This window comes from Leiobunum rupestre, chromosome 11 (assembly GCF_980474605.1).
Source record: "Leiobunum rupestre chromosome 11, qqLeiRupe1.1.hap1, whole genome shotgun sequence".
Lineage (NCBI taxonomy): Eukaryota > Metazoa > Arthropoda > Arachnida > Opiliones > Sclerosomatidae > Leiobunum > Leiobunum rupestre.
In genome coordinates this window covers 10,454,896-10,479,484 of record NC_143394.1, presented here as the reverse complement: position 1 = coordinate 10,479,484, position 24,589 = coordinate 10,454,896, and the positions used below count along the sequence as shown (strand labels likewise).

Here is a 24,589-nt window from a genome sequence, read left to right as displayed (position 1 = left end):
GACAGGTGACAAATCCAGCATGGGTAGTGGTACCCTACTACTGATGGTCTCACCCTCGACGCAAGCCACTGATCCCGACCAAAGGCTGTGGGATAGAGAGTGGATGCTATAGCAACTCCAGCCGACACCCTACCTTCGTAGGTAGAGAGCCACACCCTTCAGAAAGAACTCCTAAAGGGGAACGAGGGGCACACAGTGGTCCACGTAACCCGGCACTGCTGGCACCAGACATCCGGTGTTGCCCCAAAAGGCCGGGAAACAGGACCACTGCGCCTCATACGGAGACCCGCCACCCCACAGCAGGCTACCCAATCCGCCGAGGTGGCCAGTTTGCCCGGACCCTCTCCGTTAACCTGAGTCGAAACTCAGTTTCCAGCCCATACCTGACCGAAGTTGGAGGTGGAGATAGGACCATTTGATCAGAGCTAACATCTCCCAGTGCGCCACCACCCTTATGGGTTACAAGAGCCGGACCCCGACTCCTCGATAAAGCCACCAGTTATTGCACACTCTGACCCGTTAAGGACCGGCGCAACCTATTACCAAAAACCTTTGCCACGAACAACTAGGTGGTAAAATTGTCTTTATAACCCCATGTACGGTCTAAGCCACGCCTTCCAACTTTATAAAAAATAAAGTTTAAAACGAAGTCGATATTTCTTTGGGGGCCTTAAGCCACACAGCGCCCCAGGACGGAAGATCTAAAATTAGGGACTGACAAAAGAAGCTATTAAGATAAGCCACGGGGTATATTATTAAAGACGCGAAAAAAGAAGCGCCGAGAAGAAATTGGGTCGAGTGCGAAGACTGCGAGAGGAAATGGCCGTTGCGTCCCCCCTCAGCAGCGCCTTCATCTCCTGGGCACCTGTTCCTAAGGTGCCAAAAGATACTCGTGGAATTGAGCTTGCTCTATCGATTGATTCAGCCACTGCCGACAAGGATTCCCTCATATCTTACGAACAAGACCGTCCACGACACGGACACTACCAGATTCTTCGTGTTTGCCGTTTAGACGCTCTGATTTTCTAGCTGGTGGGGAATTCATTATTGCCTTAACGAGAAGTTAAATATCGAGGTGGTTTGCAAACGTAGTTGTCTGCTAATTATCGTGGCCAACTGAAAACGTATATATTTGTTTGCTATAGCTATGGCGTTATAGGGAAAGCTTTCCGACGTAGTTGTCTACTATAATTATAGGTAAAGGTTTCCAAAGTAGTTGTCTACTATAATTATAGGGAAAGGTTTCCAAAGAAGTTTTCTACTTGTTATAGAGAGAAGTTTCAAACGTAGTTTTCTACTTGTTATAGAGAGAAGTTACAAACGTAGTTGTCTACTATAATTATAGAGAAAGGTTACTAACGTAGTTTTTCTATTTATTATAGAGAAAGGTTACTAACGTAGTTTTTCTATTTATTATAGAGAAAGGTTACTAACGTAGTTTTTCTATTTATTATAGAGAAAGGTTACTAACGTAGTTTTTCTATTTATTATAGAGAAAGGTTACAAACGTACTTACTACAGAGAAAGGTTGCAAACGTAGTTGTCTACTTATTATAGAGAGAAGTTACAAACGTAGTTGTTTACTTATTATAGAGATAAGTTACAAACGTCGTTGTCTACTAATTATAGAGAGAAGTTACAAACGTAGTTGTCTACTAATTATAGAGAGAAGTTACAAACGTAGTTGTCGACTTATTATAGAGAGAAGTTACAAACGTAGTTATCTACTAACTATAGAGAAAGGATACAAACGTATTTGTCAACTTATTATAGAGAAAGGTTATAAACGTAGTTGTCTACTTTTTAAAGTGAAAGGTTACAAACGTAGTTGTCTACTTATTATAGAGAAAGGTTACAAACGTAGTTGTCTACTTATTATGGAGAAAGGTTACAAACGTAGTTGTCTACTTATTATGGAGAAAGGTTACAAACTTAGTTGTCTACTAATTATAAAGGGAAGTTACAAACATAGTTGTCTACTAATTATAAAGGGAAGTTACTGACATAGTTGTCTACTAATTATAGAGAGAAGTTACAAACGTAGTTGTCTACTAATTATAGAGAGAAGTTACAAACGTAGTTGTCGACTTATTATAGAGAGAAGTTACAAACGTAGTTATCTACTAACTATAGAGAAAGGATACAAACGTATTTGTCAACTTATTATAGAGAAAGGTTATAAACGTAGTTGTCTACTTTTTAAAGTGAAAGGTTACAAACGTAGTTGTCTACTTATTATAGAGAAAGGTTACAAACGTAGTTGTCTACTTATTATGGAGAAAGGTTACAAACGTAGTTGTCTACTTATTATGGAGAAAGGTTACAAACTTAGTTGTCTACTAATTATAAAGGGAAGTTACAAACATAGTTGTCTACTAATTATAAAGGGAAGTTACTGACATAGTTGTCTACTAATTATAGAGAGAAGTTACAAACGTAGTTGTCTACTAATTATAGAGAGAAATTACAAACGTAGCTTTCTACTTATTATAGAGAGAAGTTACAAACGTAATTTTCTACTAATTATAGCAGTAGATTGCCTACGAAAGCTATTGCGATAGATTACAAGACTAGTTGGTTACCTATAGAAACATTTTCAACGAAGTTGACTAATTTTAGCCATGTAGTTGGCAAATCTTCTCAAACTACAAATGTAGAGAAAATATGATTGCAAAAAGTTGTGGCTTATGTTCTTTAGTTCTTTAGTTCTTTTATTGCTCAACAAGAGGTCTAAGACCCATCACGTTAAGACAGTGGACAATACAAATTATACATATACAGAGAAAAAATATATACAGTTTGTATGTACAGGAAAACAGTACAATGTGAGGGAGATACAAGGGAAATAAAACAAAATAAAGGAGTTATATTACATTATTACATGTAAACGAGTTAAATATGAAGTTCTAGGAACTCAGTTAGCTCCTTGCGGAACTGTTTGGGGTTGGGAATGGACTTTAGGAAGTCCGGGAGAGAGTTCCAGTCACGGACCGAAGAGGGGAGGAAGGAGTGCCTGCGGACGGAGAGTCGAAAGCCAGGAAGAATGAGAGCCGCGGATTTCATCCCGCGCGGAGCACGACGCCAAGACGAGATGGCGGACGTAAGCGGGGCCAGGGCTCCGTTGGAGCGGTGAATAACACTGTTTACTATTGCGAGGCGTTTGACGCGGCGACGGTCCGAGAGGGAATCCCATTTAAAGTTTTTCAAGACTCGCGTCATGCTTGTACTCCAAGAGAAACCGATGTTGGCAACAAAACGGAGGGCTTTACGTTGGATGGTTTCAATGGTATGCATACCGCTGGCGGTGTTGGGGGACCAGACTGGGGAACAATACTCCAGAATGGGGAGGACATATGTTTTTATAGCGAGGGTTTTTGTCTGGAAGGAGCAATGTGAGACGTGTCGGCGCACAAAACCTAGCTACTCACATATGAGTTCAGTTCTACCGATTAGAAATGTAGCATAGCCTCCATAGTTATCCATGGATGCTTGGCGCCTTCATAGTTACAAACTAAAAACAACGCAGTTATTACGTTACCTTTGCCCAGAATTCCTTTTAAAATTTGCGTTCCTTATAAAGCGAATCATAATTGCTTACAGAGAAACAAACCATTAGATTTTAGATTTATAAGGCTTTCATTTATACTAGATGGCGCCAATTTAAACATTCTTAGGCATCAAGGGAATAAATACTTACAATAACAACAATTCTAAAACTATTTTAATCGATGTTTTATATAAAAATTATAAACAGAAGTTTCGCCGATTAGCATTAAAACTTTAAAAGAACCACTAAAAATACAATATATATATTTTAAATATCTACATTTTAGACTACTGGTGCCATATGGTAAGAATTTGGTTAATTTAAAATCAGCTTCTAATGACGGTATCTCTATGAAAATATAGTCTCACTTCTAAAAATCTATTACTGATACGGCAAACGTAAGCTTACGTATGGCGTTTCAATTTTCTGTGTCAATTTCATAAGTTTCCTTCACGGTTAAAAACTATCGAGAAATGGATGGAGTGCTGTGTTTTTTACGGAGTTACGGATGCGAAACCGAAAAATGCTGACGCGGACTCTATTCGAAACTAGCTGCGGCAGTGAATGCCGCCCATGCCTTTTATACGCTTCGTTTGCAAAGGCAAATACAAAAGAAATAGAATCGCAGATGTTTTGCCAGCAAAGGTTTTTTGCGTTTTCCCCCGTTTCGTCCAAAAGCTTCTACTTTATTTTCGAAATCGAAAATATTATTTTGGAAATCAGCCTCGGCTAAGGCTAGAAAGGGGTACGCATTTATCGTTGATAAGACCAGGAGTATATAATACAATTCAAAGTATACATTTACCCTCTTGAAACATGAACTTTCGCGCTTAAGAGTTATCTTATAAACTTCTGATAAAACCAACAATATATGTATTTATGCTTTATTTATTTAAGGCATCATGGTCTAGTCTCCCCACCAGGGGGACGAAACCTGTCGCCGGCGTGCACTTCAATGACGTCAGGCGTATGCTTATTAGAGAACCTATAAGAAACCGGGCTCATTTGTAGGGGTTTAGGGCGAAGGAGCTTACTGCTATTGCGTGAGGGCGATTGGGAGCACGCTAAGAAACGATCTTCTCCCTTCTTCAAACATACGCGAAACTTCATTCTTTAGTCGGCGTTTGTTGTTTTCCCTAGTCGGTAGATGGCGTTCGTTGTTTTCCAATTTTTGGAGGCGCAACTCACGCTGGGTCCATTGAGTTGGGAATAAATAGAGGTTCAACTAAATGGAGATGGCGTTCGTTGTTTTCCAATTTTTGGAGGCGCAACTCACGCTGGGTCCATTGAGTTGGGAATAAATAGAGGTACAACTAAATCTGGCTGGCGCTAGATCAATTTCGTTCCATAAGGAGACTTTATCAACTTTATCGTTCTATCGTGGCGGCATCTGTGGAAACTATATTGAAATTGAATTTTTTCGCGAATGTGATGCGAAATTGAAATGTATGATTTCTCGTAACAAAAAACCCTTTGAAGTTGTTTAAAAATAATTTTATTCTGTCAACACGATCCTTTTTAACTCAAGTTACGATGAGTTAAGTAATAATTATTTATTTTTAGCCGTATAACTTAACAAAATATAGATAGCGCTACCGCCTAATTATAAAGATGAATTTCGTACAGTCTTATCAGAACAGGTCCCGCGTAACCATGGCAACCGAAATCGTAATTGTAATTCTAGCAGTTTTATTCCCAATTCAATGGCTGGGTCTCGGTGCGTCCGTCGTCCCACCTTTTGATACCTTCCTAATTTACCTTCTGACTCCCTTGCTAAGTAGGTTGGGTGTCTGCTGGGGATGCAATAGCATCGACTCGTATTCCGCCAGCAGAAGGAGAATCTCGCTGGCCATGGTTTTTTCGTCACCCGTCCGGGCTGAGTTGAGACTAACGGTGATATAAGATGATCTGATATCCTAGGCGCACCGGTATATCAAATATTGGCACAATTATTGTCTTTGGTCGAATCATGTGGGAGAGCTTACGAACCCGACCGGTTACCGACTGAAAAATAACCGGAATTTTGGGGATATAATTAATTAAACTAAATTAAATTACAATTAAACTGGGTTGTATGCGAATAATAAGTTCTAAATTAATAAACGTAATGACGAATAAGTTTAAACAATTTAACTAATAGGTACGATAATTCGAATAAAAAGGGCAGCAGTTAGACTGAAACCGTGTTGTTCTAAGCGATTTTAGGAACATACTTCCTACAAGCACAGAACGTATTTCCGGAGCATTTTCCGCCATTCATGAAACAATTTTCTTCCTTTTTTAAAAGTCAAAAGATTGAACCCAGCATTGTAACGCTTAATTGTCAACAATTACAATCCCTTGAAAACAGCGTGAACGTCGCTTTCAATAAAGGGCTCTCGCAGTCGGCTCCTTCCCCCTCACGCTCTAGCACTTAGCTTCTTCCCCTTCACGTTCTAGCAGTCAGCTTCTTCCCCCTCACGCTCTAGCAGTCAGCTCCTTCCCCCTCACGCTCTAGCAGTCAGCTCCTTCCCCCTCACGCTCTAGCAGTCAGCTCCTTCCCCCTCACGCTCTAGCACTTAGCTTCTTCCCCTTTACGCTCTAGCAGTCGGCTCCTTCCCCCTCACGCTCTAGCACTTAGCTTCTTCCCCTTCACGCTCTAGCACTTAGCTTCTTCCCCTTCACGCTCTAGCAGTCAGCTTCTTCCCCCTCACGCTCTAGTAGTCAGCTCCTTCCCCCTCACGCTCTAGCACTTAGCTTCTTCCCCTTTACGCTCTAGCAGTCAGCTCCTTCCCCCTCACGCTCTAGCACTTAGCTTCTTCCCCTTTACGCTCTAGCAGTCGGCTCCTTCCCCCTCACGCTCTAGCACTTAGCTTCTTCCCCTTTACGCTCTAGCAGTCGGCTCCTTCCCCCTCACGCTCTAGCACTTAGCTTCTTCCCCTTTACGCTCTAGCAGTCGGCTCCTTCCCCCTCACGCTCTAGCACTTAGCTTGTTCCCCTTCACGCTCTAGCACTTAGCTTCTTCCCCTTTATGCTCTAGCAGTCGGCTCCTTCCCCCTCACGCTCTAGCACTTAGCTTCTTCCCCTTTACGCTCTAGCAGTCGGCTCCTTCCCCCTCACGCTCTAGCACTTAGCTTCTTCCCCTCACGCTCTAGCAGTCAGCTTCTTCCCCCTCACGCTCTAGCAGTCAGCTCCTTCCCCCTCACGCTCTAGCACTTAGCTTCTTCCCCTTTACGCTCTAGCAGTCAGCTTCTTTCCCCTCACGCTCTAGCAGTCAGCTCCTTCCCCTCACGCTCTAGCAGTCAGCTTCTTCCCCCTCACGCTCTAGCAGTCAGCTCCTTCCCCTCACGCTCTAGCAGTCAGCTTCTTCCCCCTCACGCTCTAGCAGTCAGCTCCTTCCCCCTAACGCTCTAGCACTTACCTTCTTCCCCTTTACGCTCAAGCAGTCATCTCCTTCCCCCTCACGCTCTAGTAGTCAGATTCTTCCCCCTCACGCTCTAGCAGTCATCTCCTTCCCCCTCAAGCTCTAGTAGTCAGATTCTTCCCTATCACGCTCTAGTAGTCAGATTCTTCCCCCTCACGCTCAAGCAGTCAGCTTCTTCTCTCTCGCGCTCTAGCAGTCAGCTATTTCACCCTCACGCTCTAGCACTTAGCTTCTTCCCTTTTACGCTCTAAAAGTCATCTAATTCCCCCTCACGCTCTAGTAGTCAGATTCTTCCCCTTTACGCTCTAGCAGTCATCTCCTTCCCCCTAACGCTCTAGTAGTCAGATTCTTCACCTTTACGCTCTAGCAGTCATCTCCTTCCCCCTAACGCTCTAGTAGTCAGATTCTTCCCTATCACGCTCTAGCAGTCAGCTTCTTCTCCCTCGCACTCTAGCAGTCGGCTTCTTCCCCCTCGCGCTCTAGCAGTCAGCTCCTTCCCCCTCACGCTCTAGCAGTCAGCTTCTTCCCCCTCACGCTCTAGCAGTCAGCTCCTTCCCCCTCACGCTCTAGCACTTAGCTTCTTCCCCTTTACGCTCAAGCAGTCATCTCCTTCCCCCTAACGCTCTAGCAGTCAGCTCCTTCCCCTCACGCTCTAGCAGTCAGCTTCTTCCCCCTCACGCTCTAGCAGTCAGCTCCTTCCCCTCACGCTCTAGCAGTCAGCTTCTTCCCCCTCACGCTCTAGCAGTCAGCTCCTTCCCCCTAACGCTCTAGCACTTACCTTCTTCCCCTTTACGCTCAAGCAGTCATCTCCTTCCCCCTCACGCTCTAGTAGTCAGATTCTTCCCCCTCACGCTCTAGCAGTCATCTCCTTCCCCCTCAAGCTCTAGTAGTCAGATTCTTCCCTATCACGCTCTAGTAGTCAGATTCTTCCCCCTCACGCTCAAGCAGTCAGCTTCTTCTCTCTCGCGCTCTAGCAGTCAGCTATTTCACCCTCACGCTCTAGCACTTAGCTTCTTCCCTTTTACGCTCTAAAAGTCATCTAATTCCCCCTCACGCTCTAGTAGTCAGATTCTTCCCCTTTACGCTCTAGCAGTCATCTCCTTCCCCCTAACGCTCTAGTAGTCAGATTCTTCACCTTTACGCTCTAGCAGTCATCTCCTTCCCCCTAACGCTCTAGTAGTCAGATTCTTCCCTATCACGCTCTAGCAGTCAGCTTCTTCCCCCTCGCGCTCTAGCAGTCAGCTCCTTCCCCCTCACGCTCTAGCAGTCAGCTTCTTCCCCCTCACGCTCTAGCAGTCAGCTCCTTCCCCCTCACGCTCTAGCACTTAGCTTCTTCCCCTTTACGCTCTAGCCCTTAGCTTCTTCCCCTTTACGCTCTAGCAGTCATCTCCTTCCCCCTCACGCTCTAGTAGTCAGATTCTTCCCCTTTACGCTCTAGCAGTCATCTCCTTCCCCCTCAAGCTCTAGTAGTCAGATTCTTCCCCTTTACGCTCTAGCAGTCATCTCCTTCCCCCTCAAGCTCTAGTAGTCAGATTCTTCCCTATGACGCTCTAGTAGTCAGATTCTTCTCCCTCGCACTCTAGCAGTCAGATTCTTCTCCCTCGCACTCTAGCAGTCGGCTTCTTCCCCCTCGCGCTCTAGCAGTGAGCTATTTCCCCCTCACGCTCTAGCACTTAGCTTCTTCCCCTTTACGTTCTAGCAGTCATCTCCTTCCCCCTAACGCTCTGGTAGTCAGATTCTTCCCTATCACGCTCTAGCAGTCAGCTTCTTCTCCCTCGCACTCTAGCAGTCAGCTATTTCACCCTCACGCTCTAGCACTTAGCTTCTTCCCTTTTACGCTCTAGCAGTCATCTCCTTCCCCCTCACGCTCTAGTAGTCAGATTCTTCCCTATCACGCTCTAGCAGTCAGCTTCTTCTCCCTCGCACTCTAGCAGTCGGCTTCTTCCCCCTCGCGCTCTAGCAGTCAGCTCCTTCCCCCTCACGCTCTAGTAGTCAGATTCTTCTCCTTTACGCTCTAGTAGTCAGATTCTTCCCTATCACGCTCAAGCAGTCAGCTTCTTCTCCCTCGCACTCTAGCAGTCGGCTTCTTCCCCCTCACGCTCTAGCAGTCAGTTATTTCCCCCTCACGCTTTAGCACTTAGCTTCTTCCCCCTCACGCTCTAGTAGTCAGATTCTTCCCTTTAACGCTCTAGCAGTCATCTCCTTCCCCCTCACGCTCTAGTAGTCAGATTCTTACCCTTTACGCTCTAGTAGTCAGAATCTTCCCTATCACGCTCTAGCAGTCAGCTTCTTCTCCCTCGCACTCTAGCAGTCGGCTTCTTCCCCCTCGCGCTCTAGCAGTCAGCTATTTCCCCCTCACGCTCTAGCACTTAGCTTCTTCCCCTTTACGCTCTAGCAGTCATCTCCTTCCCCCTCACGCTCTAGTAGTCAGATTCTTCCCCTTTACGCTCTAGCAGTCATCTCCTTCCCCCCTCGCGCTCTAGCAGTCGGCTCCTTCCCTCTCACGCTCTAGCAGTCATCTCCTTCCCCCCTTGCGCTCTAGCAATCGGCTCCTTCCCCCTCGCGCTCTAGCAGTCAGCTCCTTACCCCTCAATCTTTAGCGATCAGCTTCTTCCCCCTCGCGCTCTAGCAGTCAGCTCCTTCCCCCTCGCGCTCTAGCAGTCATCTCCTTCCCCCTCACGCTCTAGCAGTCAGCTTCTTTTCTTTCACGCTCTAGCAGTCAGCTTCTTCTCCCTCACGCTATAGCAATCAGCTCCTTTCCCTATAAATATTTTCATTGATTCTCTTAAACTGCCGTCTTCAGACGTGATTGTAGCGCACGCCGGGGACGATTTTCCTTCCCCCCTTTCTTGTGTCGGAGTTTAAGACTAGGTCTTAACACAGTCAGTCTCTTTTAGTATAAATAAATGCATTTTTGGTTAAATACACTAAGGATCTTAGGCACATTTAAATTCACCAACTTAATGAGAAGTTTAATTGAAAGGTACACATATATAGTCATTCTAATTATAATTAAATACATTCTTGTTTGCATACTACGATATTCCTTCAAAATTCAATTTTAAATTCGAAAAGTTTCTTAATTAAAATACATTCTTACCAGCTTCTAATTAGTTTTACGCCATATTAGAATCAGATGACATATTTAACCCTACTCTAATCTAACAACTATCGAATTATATTTCAGAGTGAAGCCGAAATATCGTTGCTTTTGTTAGGGCTATCAGGTAACATTTATTTCGAGTCTGGCTCCGTCGTTGTGCAAAACGCCAAGTACCCGCATTGCAAGGTTGCCAAATCGTATTGACAATATCTCGTTACACTGAATAGCGCGGTATGTAAAAACTGACAAACGAAAATTAGCATTTATCGAGAAAACCAAAATTTCAAACGAGTACTTTATGGAAAATACAAAACTTTAAAATGTCGTCGAAGAGTCAAAGACTAAATTGCACGCACTTTTTCCTGGAGGGTTTCTGAAGATGAGTTTGACGCGTGTCGTGTGAAGACATACATTAGTGGTAGCGTATAAAAGCTGTCACTTTCACGCCTAAACTTTCTAAATTAAATTAAGTTGAATATTTTTTAAATTTCTACCGAGAAAAGGGACACGCTAATGCCCTTATTGACAAACTGGAGCTTTTTTCTCGTCGTTAAATGCCAAAGCGAAATGCTAATTAGCCCTAATTACATTTGGCTCCATACTCCGTTTCAACGAGCGTCTGAATCCAATTAGAGTTTCCACTCAGAAGCCATTTGCCTCCGAAATAAGACTGATTCAAAGCTCCTTTTCGGAAAACCTCCGACGTAGGTCAATCCCTCCAGAATTACCTCATATCACGATCAGCAACATGATTTAAAACTTATTTTTAACTTATATTTTTACATAACTAACGAATGACTGAATTCCTACTGAGGGACTAACAAGGTGGTGGATGAACTGATTTGATATTCACCGATTTTGTTTAAATTGGGGGTATAAGTAGACTTTAATGTAACTTGAAATTTCCCAAAAGGAAAAGTTTCGACGGGCTTTAGTTTTGCCATGGCAACCAAAAATGTTTTGATTACTTAAAACCTACTTAGAAAAATTTTAAAATATTAAAAAAATAAATTATATTAAAAAAATTGTACATTGTGTAATTTCCGGTTAATTTGGGTAAATGCGTGTACATTTGGGGGAAAATAAGCAAATCGGGTAAATCGCGTGGGAAGAATATAATTATGACATATAGGTGGGCATCATAATCTGATTTCTCTTTGGTACTATCGAGTCGTAGACGTCAGTTTAAGGGAACCAATGCGAGCCTACTGTTAAACAGCGCTAAAGATAGTCTTGACATTGTCGTAATGGGCTTTAAGGATAGATAATTACATTCTTGGTAAAACTATTAGAAATTAATATTGCTACCCATCTACTGATTTGTATTGAGTTACATATCCCACACTCACTTCTTGCATTAAAGCTAGTTCAGACGTACAAGGTGTTTGAGATAGCCCAGATATACAAGAAATTTTAAATGACTCGGATATAAAACGTCTTTCAAATTTCTCAGATTGACAAGGTATATCAAATTTCTCAGATTGACAAGGTATATCAAATTGCTCTATCAGTCCATTTTTCCAAAAAGTATATAGTCTTTAATTAAAACTATTAATTACGATATATATATATATATCGTAATTAATAGTTTTAATTAATTTTAATGAACAATTTGAAATATATATATACACTCTTAAAAAAACGGGTGCTTCATAACACCTTTTTCTTCGCCACAAATATGACACCTTCCAGATACTTAATGTACTCCCTTTCGGGATACCAAGTACACCTTTTTAAACGAAAATACTCCTGTTTGCAAAAGAAACTACACCTTTAAATGTATGCAATTGCACCCTTTTACGGCAGTAACTACACCTTTAAAAATATACAATTACAATGTATACCTTTTGGCCGCAGAATATACACCTTTAAAGAGTAATTTTGTACCTTAAAGCATTAAATCATGACTTCAAAGGTGGCAATACGCGTATTAAAAGGTAAAATCAAACCCGTGAAGGAGTTCAAAACCCTTTTAAAAAGTTATAGAACACCTTTAAATAATAAATTTACACTCTTAAAGGTGTAATTTGCGCCTGGTGAGAGTTACAGTGTAAATGCATACTTTAAAACAACTAAGTTGCACCTGGTAAGACTTTAATCACACCTTTAGATTTTCTAAATATGCCCATTTAAGGAATAAAATCACTGTTTTAAAGGTGTAAATATGCCCCTTACAGAGTAAAAGCACACCTTTTATAAATAAATGAACCTATAAATCGGCTTAAATGACCTTTTAAAAAGTACATTGCAACTAATAGCTCACTAACAATTGTAATGGTTTTAGTGTGCCATATTAAAGTGTTCAATAACACCTTTTGTTGGTTTGAAAAACACCCTTGAAAGATTGTTAAAGGAATTGTGTTTCTAATAAATACTACTTTACCAATAGAAACTGAAAATACAAAACACTAGTGTAGTTGAATACAAATTGATATTCATTTTTAAATTAATATATATTTTTTCATTTCACATGGTTTCAATTAAACTAGTTCGAAGAAGTGGTTTTTCAATGAAGAAAGTGCTAAAGTTTTCAGCACGGCAAAGTAATCGAGACAGTTTTTAAACATTTAAAAACAGATAATTATTCACTAATATTTACAAAATATATATATATAAATTAAAATTTATTTTATTTATTTTATTTTAAACACGTAATTAAACATTTTGGCACGGTAAGCGTTAATGAAAATTCACATTATAAGACTAGATAGTTATTTGTGCAATTATTCGATTTTTGATTGTCATTTAATCCATTTTTGACAGAAACGTTATCTTTCTAGGAAAATCCTTATTGGGATTAACTACACCTAACCGTGTAAAATGGTAAACAATTATACCCTGTTTTAGTTAATAAAGAATTATGAAAAATCTCTAGTTAACGATGTGCTTAAATGTGTAGTATTAAATGTGTGATTTAACTCTACAAATGGGCGTATTAACACGTTTAAAGGTGTGATTTAATTCTTAAAAAGGATGTATTAACACTTTTAAAGGTGTTATTTACCTCTAACAAAGGGCCCTATTAACACCTTAAAAGATGCTATTTAACCCTTATAAAGGGCGTAATAACACTTTTAAAGGTGTTATTACACTCTAACAAAAGGGCCTATTAACACCTTAAAAGATGCTATTTAACCCTTATAAAGGGCGTAATAACACTTTTAAAGGTGTTATTAAACTCTAACAAAAGGGCCTATTAACACCTTAAAAGATGCTATTTAACTCTTATAAAGGGCGTAATAACACTTTTAAAGGTGTTTTTACACTCTAACCAAAGGGCCTATTAACACCTTAAAAGATGCTATTTAACCCTTCCTTATAAAGGGCGTAATGACACTTTTAAAGGTGTTATTAAACTCTAACAAAAGGGCCTATTAACACCTTAAAAGATGCTATTTAACCCTTATAAAGGGCGTAATAACACTTTTAAAGGTGTTATTAAACTCTAACAAAAGGGCCTATTAACACCTTAAAAGATGCTATTTAACCCTTCCTTATAAAGGGCGTAATGACACTTTTAAAGGTGTTATTAAACTCTAACAAAAGGGCCTATTATCACCTTAAAAGATGCTATTTAACCCTTATAAAGGGCGTAATAACACTTTTAAAGGTGTTATTAAACTCTAACAAAAGGGCCTATTAACACCTTAAAAGATGCTATTTAACCCTTATAAAGGGCGTAATAACACTTTTAAAGGTGTTATTACACTCTAACAAAAGGGCCTATTAACACCTTAAAAGATGCTATTTAACCCTTATAAAGGGCGTAATAACACTTTTAAAGGTGTTATTAAACTCTAACAAAAGGGCCTATTAACACCTTAAAAGATGCTATTTAACTCTTATAAAGGGCGTAATAACACTTTTAAAGGTGTTATTAAATTCTAACAAAAGGGCCTATTAACACCTTAAAAGATGCTATTTAACCCTTATAAAGGGCGTAATAACACTTTTAAAGGTGTTATTAAACTCTAACAAAAGGGCCTATTAACACCTTAAAAGATGCTATTTAACTCTTATAAAGGGCGTAATAACACTTTTAAAGGTGTTATTAAACTCTAACAAAAGGGCCTATTAACACCTTAAAAGATGCTATTTAACTCTTATAAAGGGCGTAATAACACTTTTAAAGGTGTTATTACACTCTAACAAAAGTGCCTATTAACACCTTAAAAGATGCTATTTAACCCTTATAAAGGGCGTAATAACACTTTTAAAGGTGTTATTAAACTCTAACAAAAGGGCCTATTAACACCTTAAAAGATGCTATTTAACTCTTATAAAGGGCGTAATAACACTTTTAAAGGTGTTATGAAACTCTAACAAAAGGGTCTATTAACACCTTAAAAGATGCTATTTAACCCTTCCTTATAAAGGGCGTAATGACACTTTTAAAGGTGTTATTAAACTCTAACAAAAGGGCCTATTAACACCTTAAAAGATGCTATTTAACCCTTATAAAGGGCGTAATAACACTTTTAAAGGTGTTATTAAACTCTAACAAAAGGGCCTATTAACACCTTAAAAGATGCTATTTAACTCTTATAAAGGGCGTAGTAACACTTTTAAAGGTGTTATTTAACTCTAACAAAAGGGCTTATTAACACCTTAAAAGGTGCTATTTAACTCTTAAAAGGCGTATTAACACTTTTAAACGTGTGATTTTACTGTAACAAAAGGGCTTATTTACACTATTAAAGGTGTGATTTAACTCTTAAAAAGGCGTATTAACACTTTGGCAAATCGGTGTTAATTTCGATCCCGAGAAGTGTTAATTCAGATCTTTAAAGGTGTTAATTAGAACATAAATGGTGTAATTTAATCATTTATGGGTGTCACTTCGATCTTCAAAAGGGTGTTTTTAACAGTATAAAAAGAGTAACTATACCTTCCTAAAAGGTGCTTTTAATACCATGTTTCAATATTCGTAATATAGGGTGTAGAGGTAATCCTTTACAAGGGCGCTTTTAAAGGTGTCCCTAAACACCTGTTTTGTAAGATAAAACCTCTTTATTATATGCTCTTTTAACACCTTACTTTTGCCCTAAAGGGTGTAGTGTAACTCCCACAAAGGTGTAATAATGGTGTTTAAGCCTATCTCACTCCTTTATAACACCCTTTGGAGACTTTTTCATTCCTTAACAAGAGGCTATACACCATTTTCACACCCCTTTTAAACCATTATAACACCCTTAAACACCTTTATAACGCCTTTATTTTTAAAGCAACTGTCGGCTCGATCACTGCCACCTGTATTATGAAAAAGGCCCCTGTTATTAGAGATGGCCATGAATCTATCCGAATCTTCGAAAAAAATGACTTTCGTGGAAAGCGTGGAGCCATCTATTAAAGGGAACGGAAGCTAAAATTCAAAACGGCGAAACAATAACGTCGTCAGAGAGCCATTATAGAGTATTATATTTAGACCACTTTTACTCTACTTAGTGAACTTTAACCTAAATTATATATCCCATATAAAATATATTGTAAACAATTACTATAATTGAAGTTATTGACCAATTTACAAACGAGCCAATCAACGAGAAACATACTTTTTGTCCCGCCTTTTGGGTCAAAATGTAGCTTCAGCATCTTGTTTTGATTTCGACGCTAGCGACATCTGTTGAAAAAAGAGCTACTTCACCTAGAGCCGACACTTGCTTTAAGAGTGTACAATATGGAACTTTATAATTGGCAATTTAATTTTTTTAACGGTTTTGGTGGTAGACAAAACGTTCGAATGATAAACTTTTAGAATAAGTTACATAGACAAAAAGCCCCACGTTACAATAAGCTATGAGGTTTTTTTTATTTTGTTTATCAGTCAAACTTGAAAAATTAATTGATATTCAATTACATCTTGTGGCACTGGGTTAAAACACTAAACAACTCCTTCCACGTTGAGTTCGCAAATTTTATCCTGACTGGTTAAAGGGGTTTTCCCACGAGTTTTTCAGTTTCACTTTCCATAAGTACTTGTTGAAGTTAACGGTAATATTAAGTGTAGAGAGCGGTTGGCTCGCGTGTCATGAAGGTCTTGCCACCACCCTCTTCCTCATTGCAACCAGGCCAATGTATTTAGGGGTATTAAAAGTGCCTTGGGTGTTAGCCTAGCTGATTATTATTATTATTATTTAAACCAATCTTTATAACTCTCAAATCTTACTACATTTGTTATTTAGTCATTACTTGAATTCCAAGTCTGACTGTGACAGATAAACATTATATTTCATATCGAATTGTATTAACAAAGATCATTCCAAAATTTGAAAAAAAAATATATTTGAATATACGAAATATTCTCATCAAAATGCAAAGCGAAGAAAACCAATTTTATTCCAAGAAATAACGTAAGAAAGATATTTACATAGCGAGTTATCAGAATGGGTACTGGACAAAAACAGTCCCTGGGCAGACTCGAAAAGTCCTTCATCGTAATCGGATGGAAACAGATGTAAGAAGTAGGGTTTTCGAGTCCATTGCTTCTACATATTCAATATCCATATTATTACGACAATCTGACAAAAGGAAGTTGCCGGATTCAGGAAAGATCTAGGCCTTTCAGCAGGCCTTGGCCTTCGAATAAGCTCTCGAGAATCTATCAGAGAAAGGAAGAAATCGATTTTATTTCAATAACTCCCGGCTCGCAGTCAATCCCGAAAGCTCGACTTAGATCCTCGCCGCTACTCCGTCGAGGGGTTTGGGGTTCTATCGACCCCTCGCCAACCTGGGTATTGTAATAAACCACAGAATGTTCTTGTTCTAGTACATTTTCCTCTAGCAATATCCTCCTTATTCTCTTCTTTGGCGGAAATGCCGACAAGTTAAGTTGATGTTGTGTCGCTGATAAATTGGACGTGAAACGCGTTTTCGTCTCAAATTTCGAAACAACGTCATTCTGAAAGGAGTGCTTGCAATAGTCGTTTTAAATTTGATGCGGTAATCCACCATTTTGAAAAGGAAACGTTATTTTTTTCACGTTAAACGATTCTCAATTTTGGATAAGCCTTTACCAAAATGTAAACCAGAGGCCAAATATTTTCGAACATCGATAACTGGGAGATATACAACAGCGCCATATTCGTTTGGTGCGTAATTTGAATGTAGATTATCTAGTAAAAAATTGTAAACATAGGAAAGAACGATTGGCAGATCATTTTGTTACAGGCTATCCTAATAATCATGATTTAATCTTTTTAATCTTTGTACAGCCAAAGCTACAGACTTAATTTCAATCTAATTGTGATTTAATCCTACGAGGGTGTCCTATTAATCATTGGAGTGAACTGCCCCTCGGGGGAAAGTGTTTTAATTGTGGGGGAAGTAAATTGATTTCAAATACGAATTTCTCACTCCGTTATAGGCGATTTTCCCAATTTTACCCACATGCCTAAGAATTTAGCATTTGGCGGAAATAGTCTTACAGACGTTGCACCTTAAAATCAATAAAAAAAAATTATTTGATCCAGCATATCACACTTAAGAAAAATTCTGCCAGTAAAAAGATATAAACTCAGAAGTTGAACTCGTGTTTCGTCTATGCGTACGTAGTTTATAAGGCATTTAAGGAGCCTTTGTGTTTTGTGAATATGTAACTATCCTTACGGAAATGGTGGACTGAATTTCATTCCAAAAAAATGGCAGATTCAAATCCAAATTTGATTAAAATTTTGATCCAAAATATATAATATTTGATGTTACTTTATGAAAAAACATTACGTGATCCAAATAGAACTGGATGTATCTTTGCTTAATTCCAATTTGGTCATTGGATCAAGTAATTTTCATAAGAGTAGAAATTTGATGTGAACCTTTTATTAAAGGATTTGGTATTTCAAAAGGTACCATTTTATAATTGCTGATTTTAACGAGTGTTTTCCCACGTTGTCTCTTTGCAGAGAATGAAAGTATGGGCAGAGCGTACGGGAGAGGTAAGGCAATTGAGAAGACAATCCATCGAACAGAGTATAACTCTGCTGATTTTGTTTTGATTTGGGGAAATCTTTATAACAAGAAGGGGTGGGATTCTACCTGGGGGAGCCTTGCAAAGACACGTGCAACGAGATCCTGGTTCACGTCTACTGCAACACGACCAGCAAACAATGCGAATGCCGACAGGACTTTCCCGTCAAAATCAAAAACGAAAAATGCGCTAAAGGTCAGTTCATTTATTAATCACTAGACGCCAACGGTATCTAACATTAATTAGAATAATAATTAAAACAATGCCCAAATAAATAAATAAATACTACAAAAGAAACTATTTGGTAGTGTTTTCAAAAGCTGGTTTTTAATTTAACTAAAATAAAAGTATGAACTATATTTACGAACCACAAAAAGCTGCTAAAGAAATGAGCCACAAATAAAGTGGATTTCATTTAGAGGGAACTAGGAAAGTGGGGTGGCGGAATGGTTAGCACTTTAGCTTCACAGCAAGAGGAGCCGGGTTCGATTCCAACTTGTGGCACTGGGTGAAAACTCGGAACCACTCCTTCTGCGTTGAGATTGCCATATCTCTCCCCTCTGGCTAAAGGGGTTTTCCCTCGAGTTCTTTGGTTTCCCCTTTCCTTAAAAACTTGTAGAGGGTAACGGTAATAGCGAGTGCTGTTGGCATGAAGAGCTTGCAACCCCCCCTACGCATTGTTACCCGGCCACCTGAAATAATGGCTTTAAAAGTCGCTCGATGACTGGGGCCTCAGGTGGTGCCTTGAGTATTAACCTAGCTGATTATTTTTATTATCTAGTTGAATCTTTGATACAACTATACCCTTATGCGACTACATACTACACATTGATCTTAGTTGAAGTAAAACAATATTTTATACAAAATCATCAATTTTGTACAAAACAAAATATTTTGTAAGTACCTAACCTTACGGATATAGGAGATCAAAATTGGATCAAATATTGGTATAACTTAATTGATCCAAAATGTATAAAGAATGTGACAGATCAAACGGGAATCAAAATATTACTTGATCACACATTGGATAATATTATAAATATATAAATTATTTAATAAAAATTAGATCCAATGTTGATATAAATTCTTTGATCCATATGGGATTTAATGTTGATATAAATTCTTTGATCCATATGGGATTTAATGTTGATATAAATTCTTTGATCCATATTGGATTTAATGTTGATATAAATTATTTGATCCATATTGGATTTAATGTTGATATAAATTATTTGATAAACATTGAATCAAACGGGGATAAACTATTACCTGATCCAAATTCGATCCAGTGTTAATACAAATAATTTGATTTACATTGGACCAAACTGGGATCAAATAATCACTTGGGCAAGTTTTGATCTAATTCTAATGCAGCGTCTATGCACATTTCAATTAAATATCAGGTGAACTGAAATAGAGAAGGCATAAAGATAAATGTCGGGTTACTAAATGCTAGGAAAAGAGTTTAATACCTTGCAAAATAGTTTTAGTTTGGAAATGCATTTCAGGTTGAGCTATTAACGAAAGTGTAACTGTGAAGCTGTAAACCCGAGGCATTGATAAAGAAGAAGACTGGGTATATTAAAAGAACCTAAGCGATGTCTATATATATATATATATATATATATATATATATATATATATATATATATATATATATATATATATATATATATATATATATATATATATATATATATATATATAGGTTTTTGTAACTTTGAGCTAAATAGAGTGGTAAAATATATTTTACCGCTTCTCAAAATTGAGTGGAAATCAACGAGCGTCTATTTCAGCTCTCAAAAATGAGCCGAAATTCATGAGTGCCTATTCCGGCTCTCAAAATGGAGCAGAAATTTATGAGCACCTATTCGGGCTCTCAAAATTTTGAGAGCGTGAGCGCTTAAAACGCGAGCGATGTGCGAGCTCGGTGGTTCGCTATCGGAAGTGGTCAGCACCGATTGAAATTTACATAATCTCCATCCGAAATTGTTAGGACCGGTCACTAGGAAAACCAATTTCTTACAATTTATTGGAAAAAATCGATACCTCATACGAGTAATTGTTCAAAAATATATATTTAATAATTAAATAGAAATGAGACTTTTAACCAAATCGGCAGCAGTTTAAATGTGAACAATTTCTCACACCACAGAATAATACAAAATTCGTAAAGTATCAATCAAGGTACATTGTAGAAGCCTAGAATCTAAGCAAACTTATAGGCAACACAAAATAGCTTATTTATTATTTACGTTATTTCTAACAGCAGTATAGTTAAACTTTGGCTAGAATTGCCAAATAACACTTGGGGAAATTAAACACAACACTAGAAATTTTGTATGCGACGCAATAACCCAAGTTTAAAGGGAATAAACCTCCAACGCGACCTTTAGAACCATTGTAAAATAATATCGAACGAAAATTTATATAAATGTATTTATGATACAAGAGCAGCTAGTTCTGTTACAATGGTTGTACCGAGAGTTTATAAAACCAAAACACAAAGACATACATCATTTATAGGCTCAAAATTGTTCAATTGCTTGCCACCTGAAATCAAAAACGAACGTAATAATTTTCGATTTAAAAATAAAGTTATATCTTGGGTAACAGATAATGATATGATTATAAAAAATTACTTGATGTAGATATTTGTTTGTATTTTCTTTTTTCGTTTCTTTTTTGTTCTTAATTCGAACAATTTGTGCGTGAAGTCGTGAATTATGTATAAAAAGAATTGTTGATCCCTACCTACAAGCTTTTGCTTATGTGGGGTTCTACTTTATTTATTTATAAATTGGTATGAAATTGTATTAGAATTATTGGTAAATAAATATAAAAACAAACAAACAAGCAGCGTCGAAAATGTCAAAAGCCATAGCAAAAAGCGGCCAATATTGGAACCCTTTGAGAGAGATAAATCCTAAAAGTTATATTCCCTTTAACCAGTGGCGTAGTTGATGGTCCGCAGTGCCCGCCATGCGGGGGGGGGCTCGAGCTTCGGGGGGGCCCCGCTAACCATAAAAAAAATAAAAAGGAGGGCCTCATAGCGATTTTTGCGGGGGGGGGGGGGGGGGGCTCTGAGTTCTCAGCTACGCCACTGCCTTTAACCAATAGTTTCCACCATTACCACGATCTGAAAATAAAACCAAGTAAAGTTCAAAACAATACTTTACTATATTTAAAACACGAATTCTTTTTCCAACGAATGAAATTTGAATCATCACACAACGGAATTCTTCATTTACTAGTTAACATTTTTAACTCTTAAGCCCCATTTTCATGCTCGCTGGTAGCGGGTAAAAATAGTCAAAATTCGCTTCCGCCACTCGCAAGCGTGAAAATAAAGCTAAAATATCTGTTTGAAACAGATCGACGCGGAAAGTGAAAAAGTGTATAGCTGAAGCGAATTTTGACTATTTTTACCCGCTACCAGCGAGCATGAAAATGGGGCTAAAGGGGTTAAGATGATATCGAGATGTAGATGTTGGAAAAATTGCACGCGATAAAGAGAGAATAGTCGAAATGGACTTTAAATATTTGCCTCGTATGATGCAACAACGTAAAAGAAGAGGTGACTCGAATAACAGAGCGCTCAGTACATCAATTTGCGAAGCTAGGCCTAGTGCAACGCGCGCCTGCCTTTTCAATTTGGGAAATGACTCCCACTAGAATAGCGCGCCAAACAACGCGCGCTTCGAGCCACAGCTAAGCCTCGGCGAGGCCTTGGCCATTCAATGTAACGACGGAAACGCGTCGCTGTAATGGAAACCCCGTAATGACGATTCTATTTTTACTTATTTACGTATTTCCACGCCAACAATACTCGCGAAAATTTAGCTTTAACGATAGTTAAGTAAAACTTAAGCCTCTAAGCCTTAAGAAATTGTAATGGTTTATTAATGGTTTCTTAAGACTAACATTTTAAGCTAAACTACGAAGATTATCCGTAATCCGAATATTATTGTTAAAAACACTTTAAAATGTATTAAGTCCGCCATAACAGTTTCTGAAAATGTCGCTAACGTTGTTTGCGTTGCAGTCGTTTAGTTTTTGAAATTTTGTCGGTAGATTAACTTCGGGTAATTGTTATGGCAATTTTAAGGAAGCAATGTCATTTCAGATTTGACAATAGGGGGACGTTCACAAATATTCGTAATGTGCACGCCTCCTTCGCTAACATTGCGTGACCATTGGAAAGGGATTAAAACCGCCGACGCGTTTATTTTGGTTACGGAGAATATGGAATAGTCCTTTTGAGTTAGGGAATGGTCGGGAATGGGTTTGATGTGATCGAAATACTTTGAATTGGGAATGGGAATGGTCGGGAATGGGAATGGTCGGGAGTGGTTTTTGCTGTGATCGAAATACTTTAAATCGGGAATGGGAATGGTCGGGAATGGGTTTTGCTGTGATCTAAATACTTCGAATCGGGAATGGGAATGGTCGGGAATGGGTTTTGTTGTGATTGAAATATTTTGAATCGTGAATGAGAATGGTCAGGATGGGTTTTTCCTCCAGTCGCAATACTTTGAAAAGGGAATGGGAATGGTCGGGAATGGGGTTTTACCTCTGGTTGCAATACTTTGAATCGGGAATGGGAATAGTTGGGAATTTATTTTCCCTGTGGTCGCAATACTTTGAATCGGGAATGTGAATGGTCGGAAATTAGTTTTCCCTATGTTCACAATATTTTGAATCGGGAATGGGAATGGTCCAGAAATGGTTTTCCCGGTTTTCGCCATTCTTTGAATCGGGAAGGAGAATAGTATGGAATGGGCGGAAAGGAGAAAATACATGTCAAATGGCATGGAAATGGTTAGTATACAAATATTGGAACGTAGTGGGATGGGAATGAACATTTTTAAAACGGGAATGAACATAAATGGTAACGTTCCGGCTTTAAATAAAAGGCCTATCGTTTTTTCCATATGCAGCTTAGTTTTTCTTTCTTAGGGTTTTATCAAATAAAATATGGAATCTAGCTTCGTGTAGGCTTTATATGAACCTCACCGTTTTGAAGTATTTTACGCTACGAACTTCCGGTTACTAATATTTCCTTAGACAAGGCTTACCTTATAGCATTAACAATTAACAGCAAGAACATATTTAAGGTGGGAAATGGATCCCAGGGGTGCCAAAATAAAATCCCATTTTCCGTGTTACGTCATTTCTGAATGTCCCCTTACAGTATTGCTTCGTTATAGCAAGATTAAACATCGTGTAATAAAACGCGTACAGCGGTAGTATTTCACTATACGAATTATTGATTATCATGACTATTTCTACCTAATTGAAAAAAGTTGAAAAACGTTTTCGTATTAAAAATATCATGTACATAGATGGATTGGACAACGAAATAATAGTTTAACCACAAAAAGATGATCAAATTATTTAAATTAGTTTAATTATACAATCTTAAGGGTGATCTAATCGAAAACAGCTATTTAACACATAAAAGACGATCGAAAAATTATCACCAATTTTGTTTAAACTTGGGGTTTAAATATACCTTATCATTACTTAAAAATTATCATTTAGAAGGAAAATTCTTACAAGTTTGGTCATTAGTTTTTCCATGGCAACCAAAAATGTTTTTGAAAAAACAAAATTGAAATTTTACAGCTCGATTTAAAAACCTCAGATTATAATGGAATCAAATTTTAAAAATTATGATCATCCATAAAATCTCTTGTTTTCCCATATTAAATCACGTAATTTAACTAAACTAATGCCTATAAAAATATTTTCATTTTATAATTTTCCAGTAATAAGATGGTAGTGAACTTCATAATTTCAAAAGTGTGATTTGGCTCGACCAACTTGTTCTTTTACACTTTTATATATAGCGCCCTTAGATTTACTAGAATATTTTTAATACGATCGATTCCGCTATAAGGATCCCAAAAAAATCCAAAACTCCAAAATTGGATGAAATTCCGAAGTTTTTTATTAGGTTTTTATTTACTTCCATCTTGCAGCTTTTTTCGGAAGCGGTATCATTGTACACCTTTGCGCATCTCGAGTGTATAATGGATGCCCTCAGAGCAATAACCTACTATGTACAAAAGGGCACGTTTTTCGCCAAATCGATCCAAGAACGTATTTTTTGCCGGAACGAGAACAGGGTCGGAAAAACGTCACCCAAGTAGAAATAAATACGAGCTTGTTGGTTAAGAGCATTTTTCTCAACAACTATAACAATTAGTTTTTCAATGCACATTAAAAATGAACTGGAAAACTAATTTATTAGCTTTGACTGTGGCCGCCATGTTGGGTAGAATTTTTTTCAATAAGAAAAAGCACGGGTGACGTCATGTGACGTAAAACGGCTAGCTCTCTATATAATATATATCTTACAAGATAAGTTTAATCTATCTAATCCGCTTTGGATATTTTTACATTTCACATTGTTAGATGTCGAAATACACTGGGTAAATACTTAGCCATGATGCTGATTGTCGAGATAATTCCTCGAGTCTATTTCATTTTAGTGAACTAAATAAATACTTATGTCGTAAGGGAAATATTATTAACTTCTGATATTGCACTATGACATATTTTATTAAG

At 38.3% G+C, this 24,589-nt stretch overlaps 1 protein-coding gene across 5 annotated transcripts in view; it reads left to right on the top strand.

Annotated features, from left to right (window-relative positions):
- LOC149921303 (uncharacterized) overlaps positions 1–24,589 on the top strand; it is a 188,409-nt gene that overhangs the window by 137,811 nt on the left and 26,009 nt on the right. For 3 of the 5 annotated variants that reach the window (XM_090163809.1, XM_090163807.1, XM_090163810.1), the window contains exons 2-3: positions 17,952–17,984; positions 18,068–18,211. In XM_090163809.1, coding sequence (XP_090019935.1) covers positions 17,952–17,984; positions 18,068–18,211 — 177 coding nt within the window. The remainder of the gene's footprint in view (positions 1–17,951; positions 17,985–18,067; positions 18,212–24,589) is intronic. The other 2 variants (XM_090163808.1, XM_090163811.1) reach the window with 1 other exon arrangement.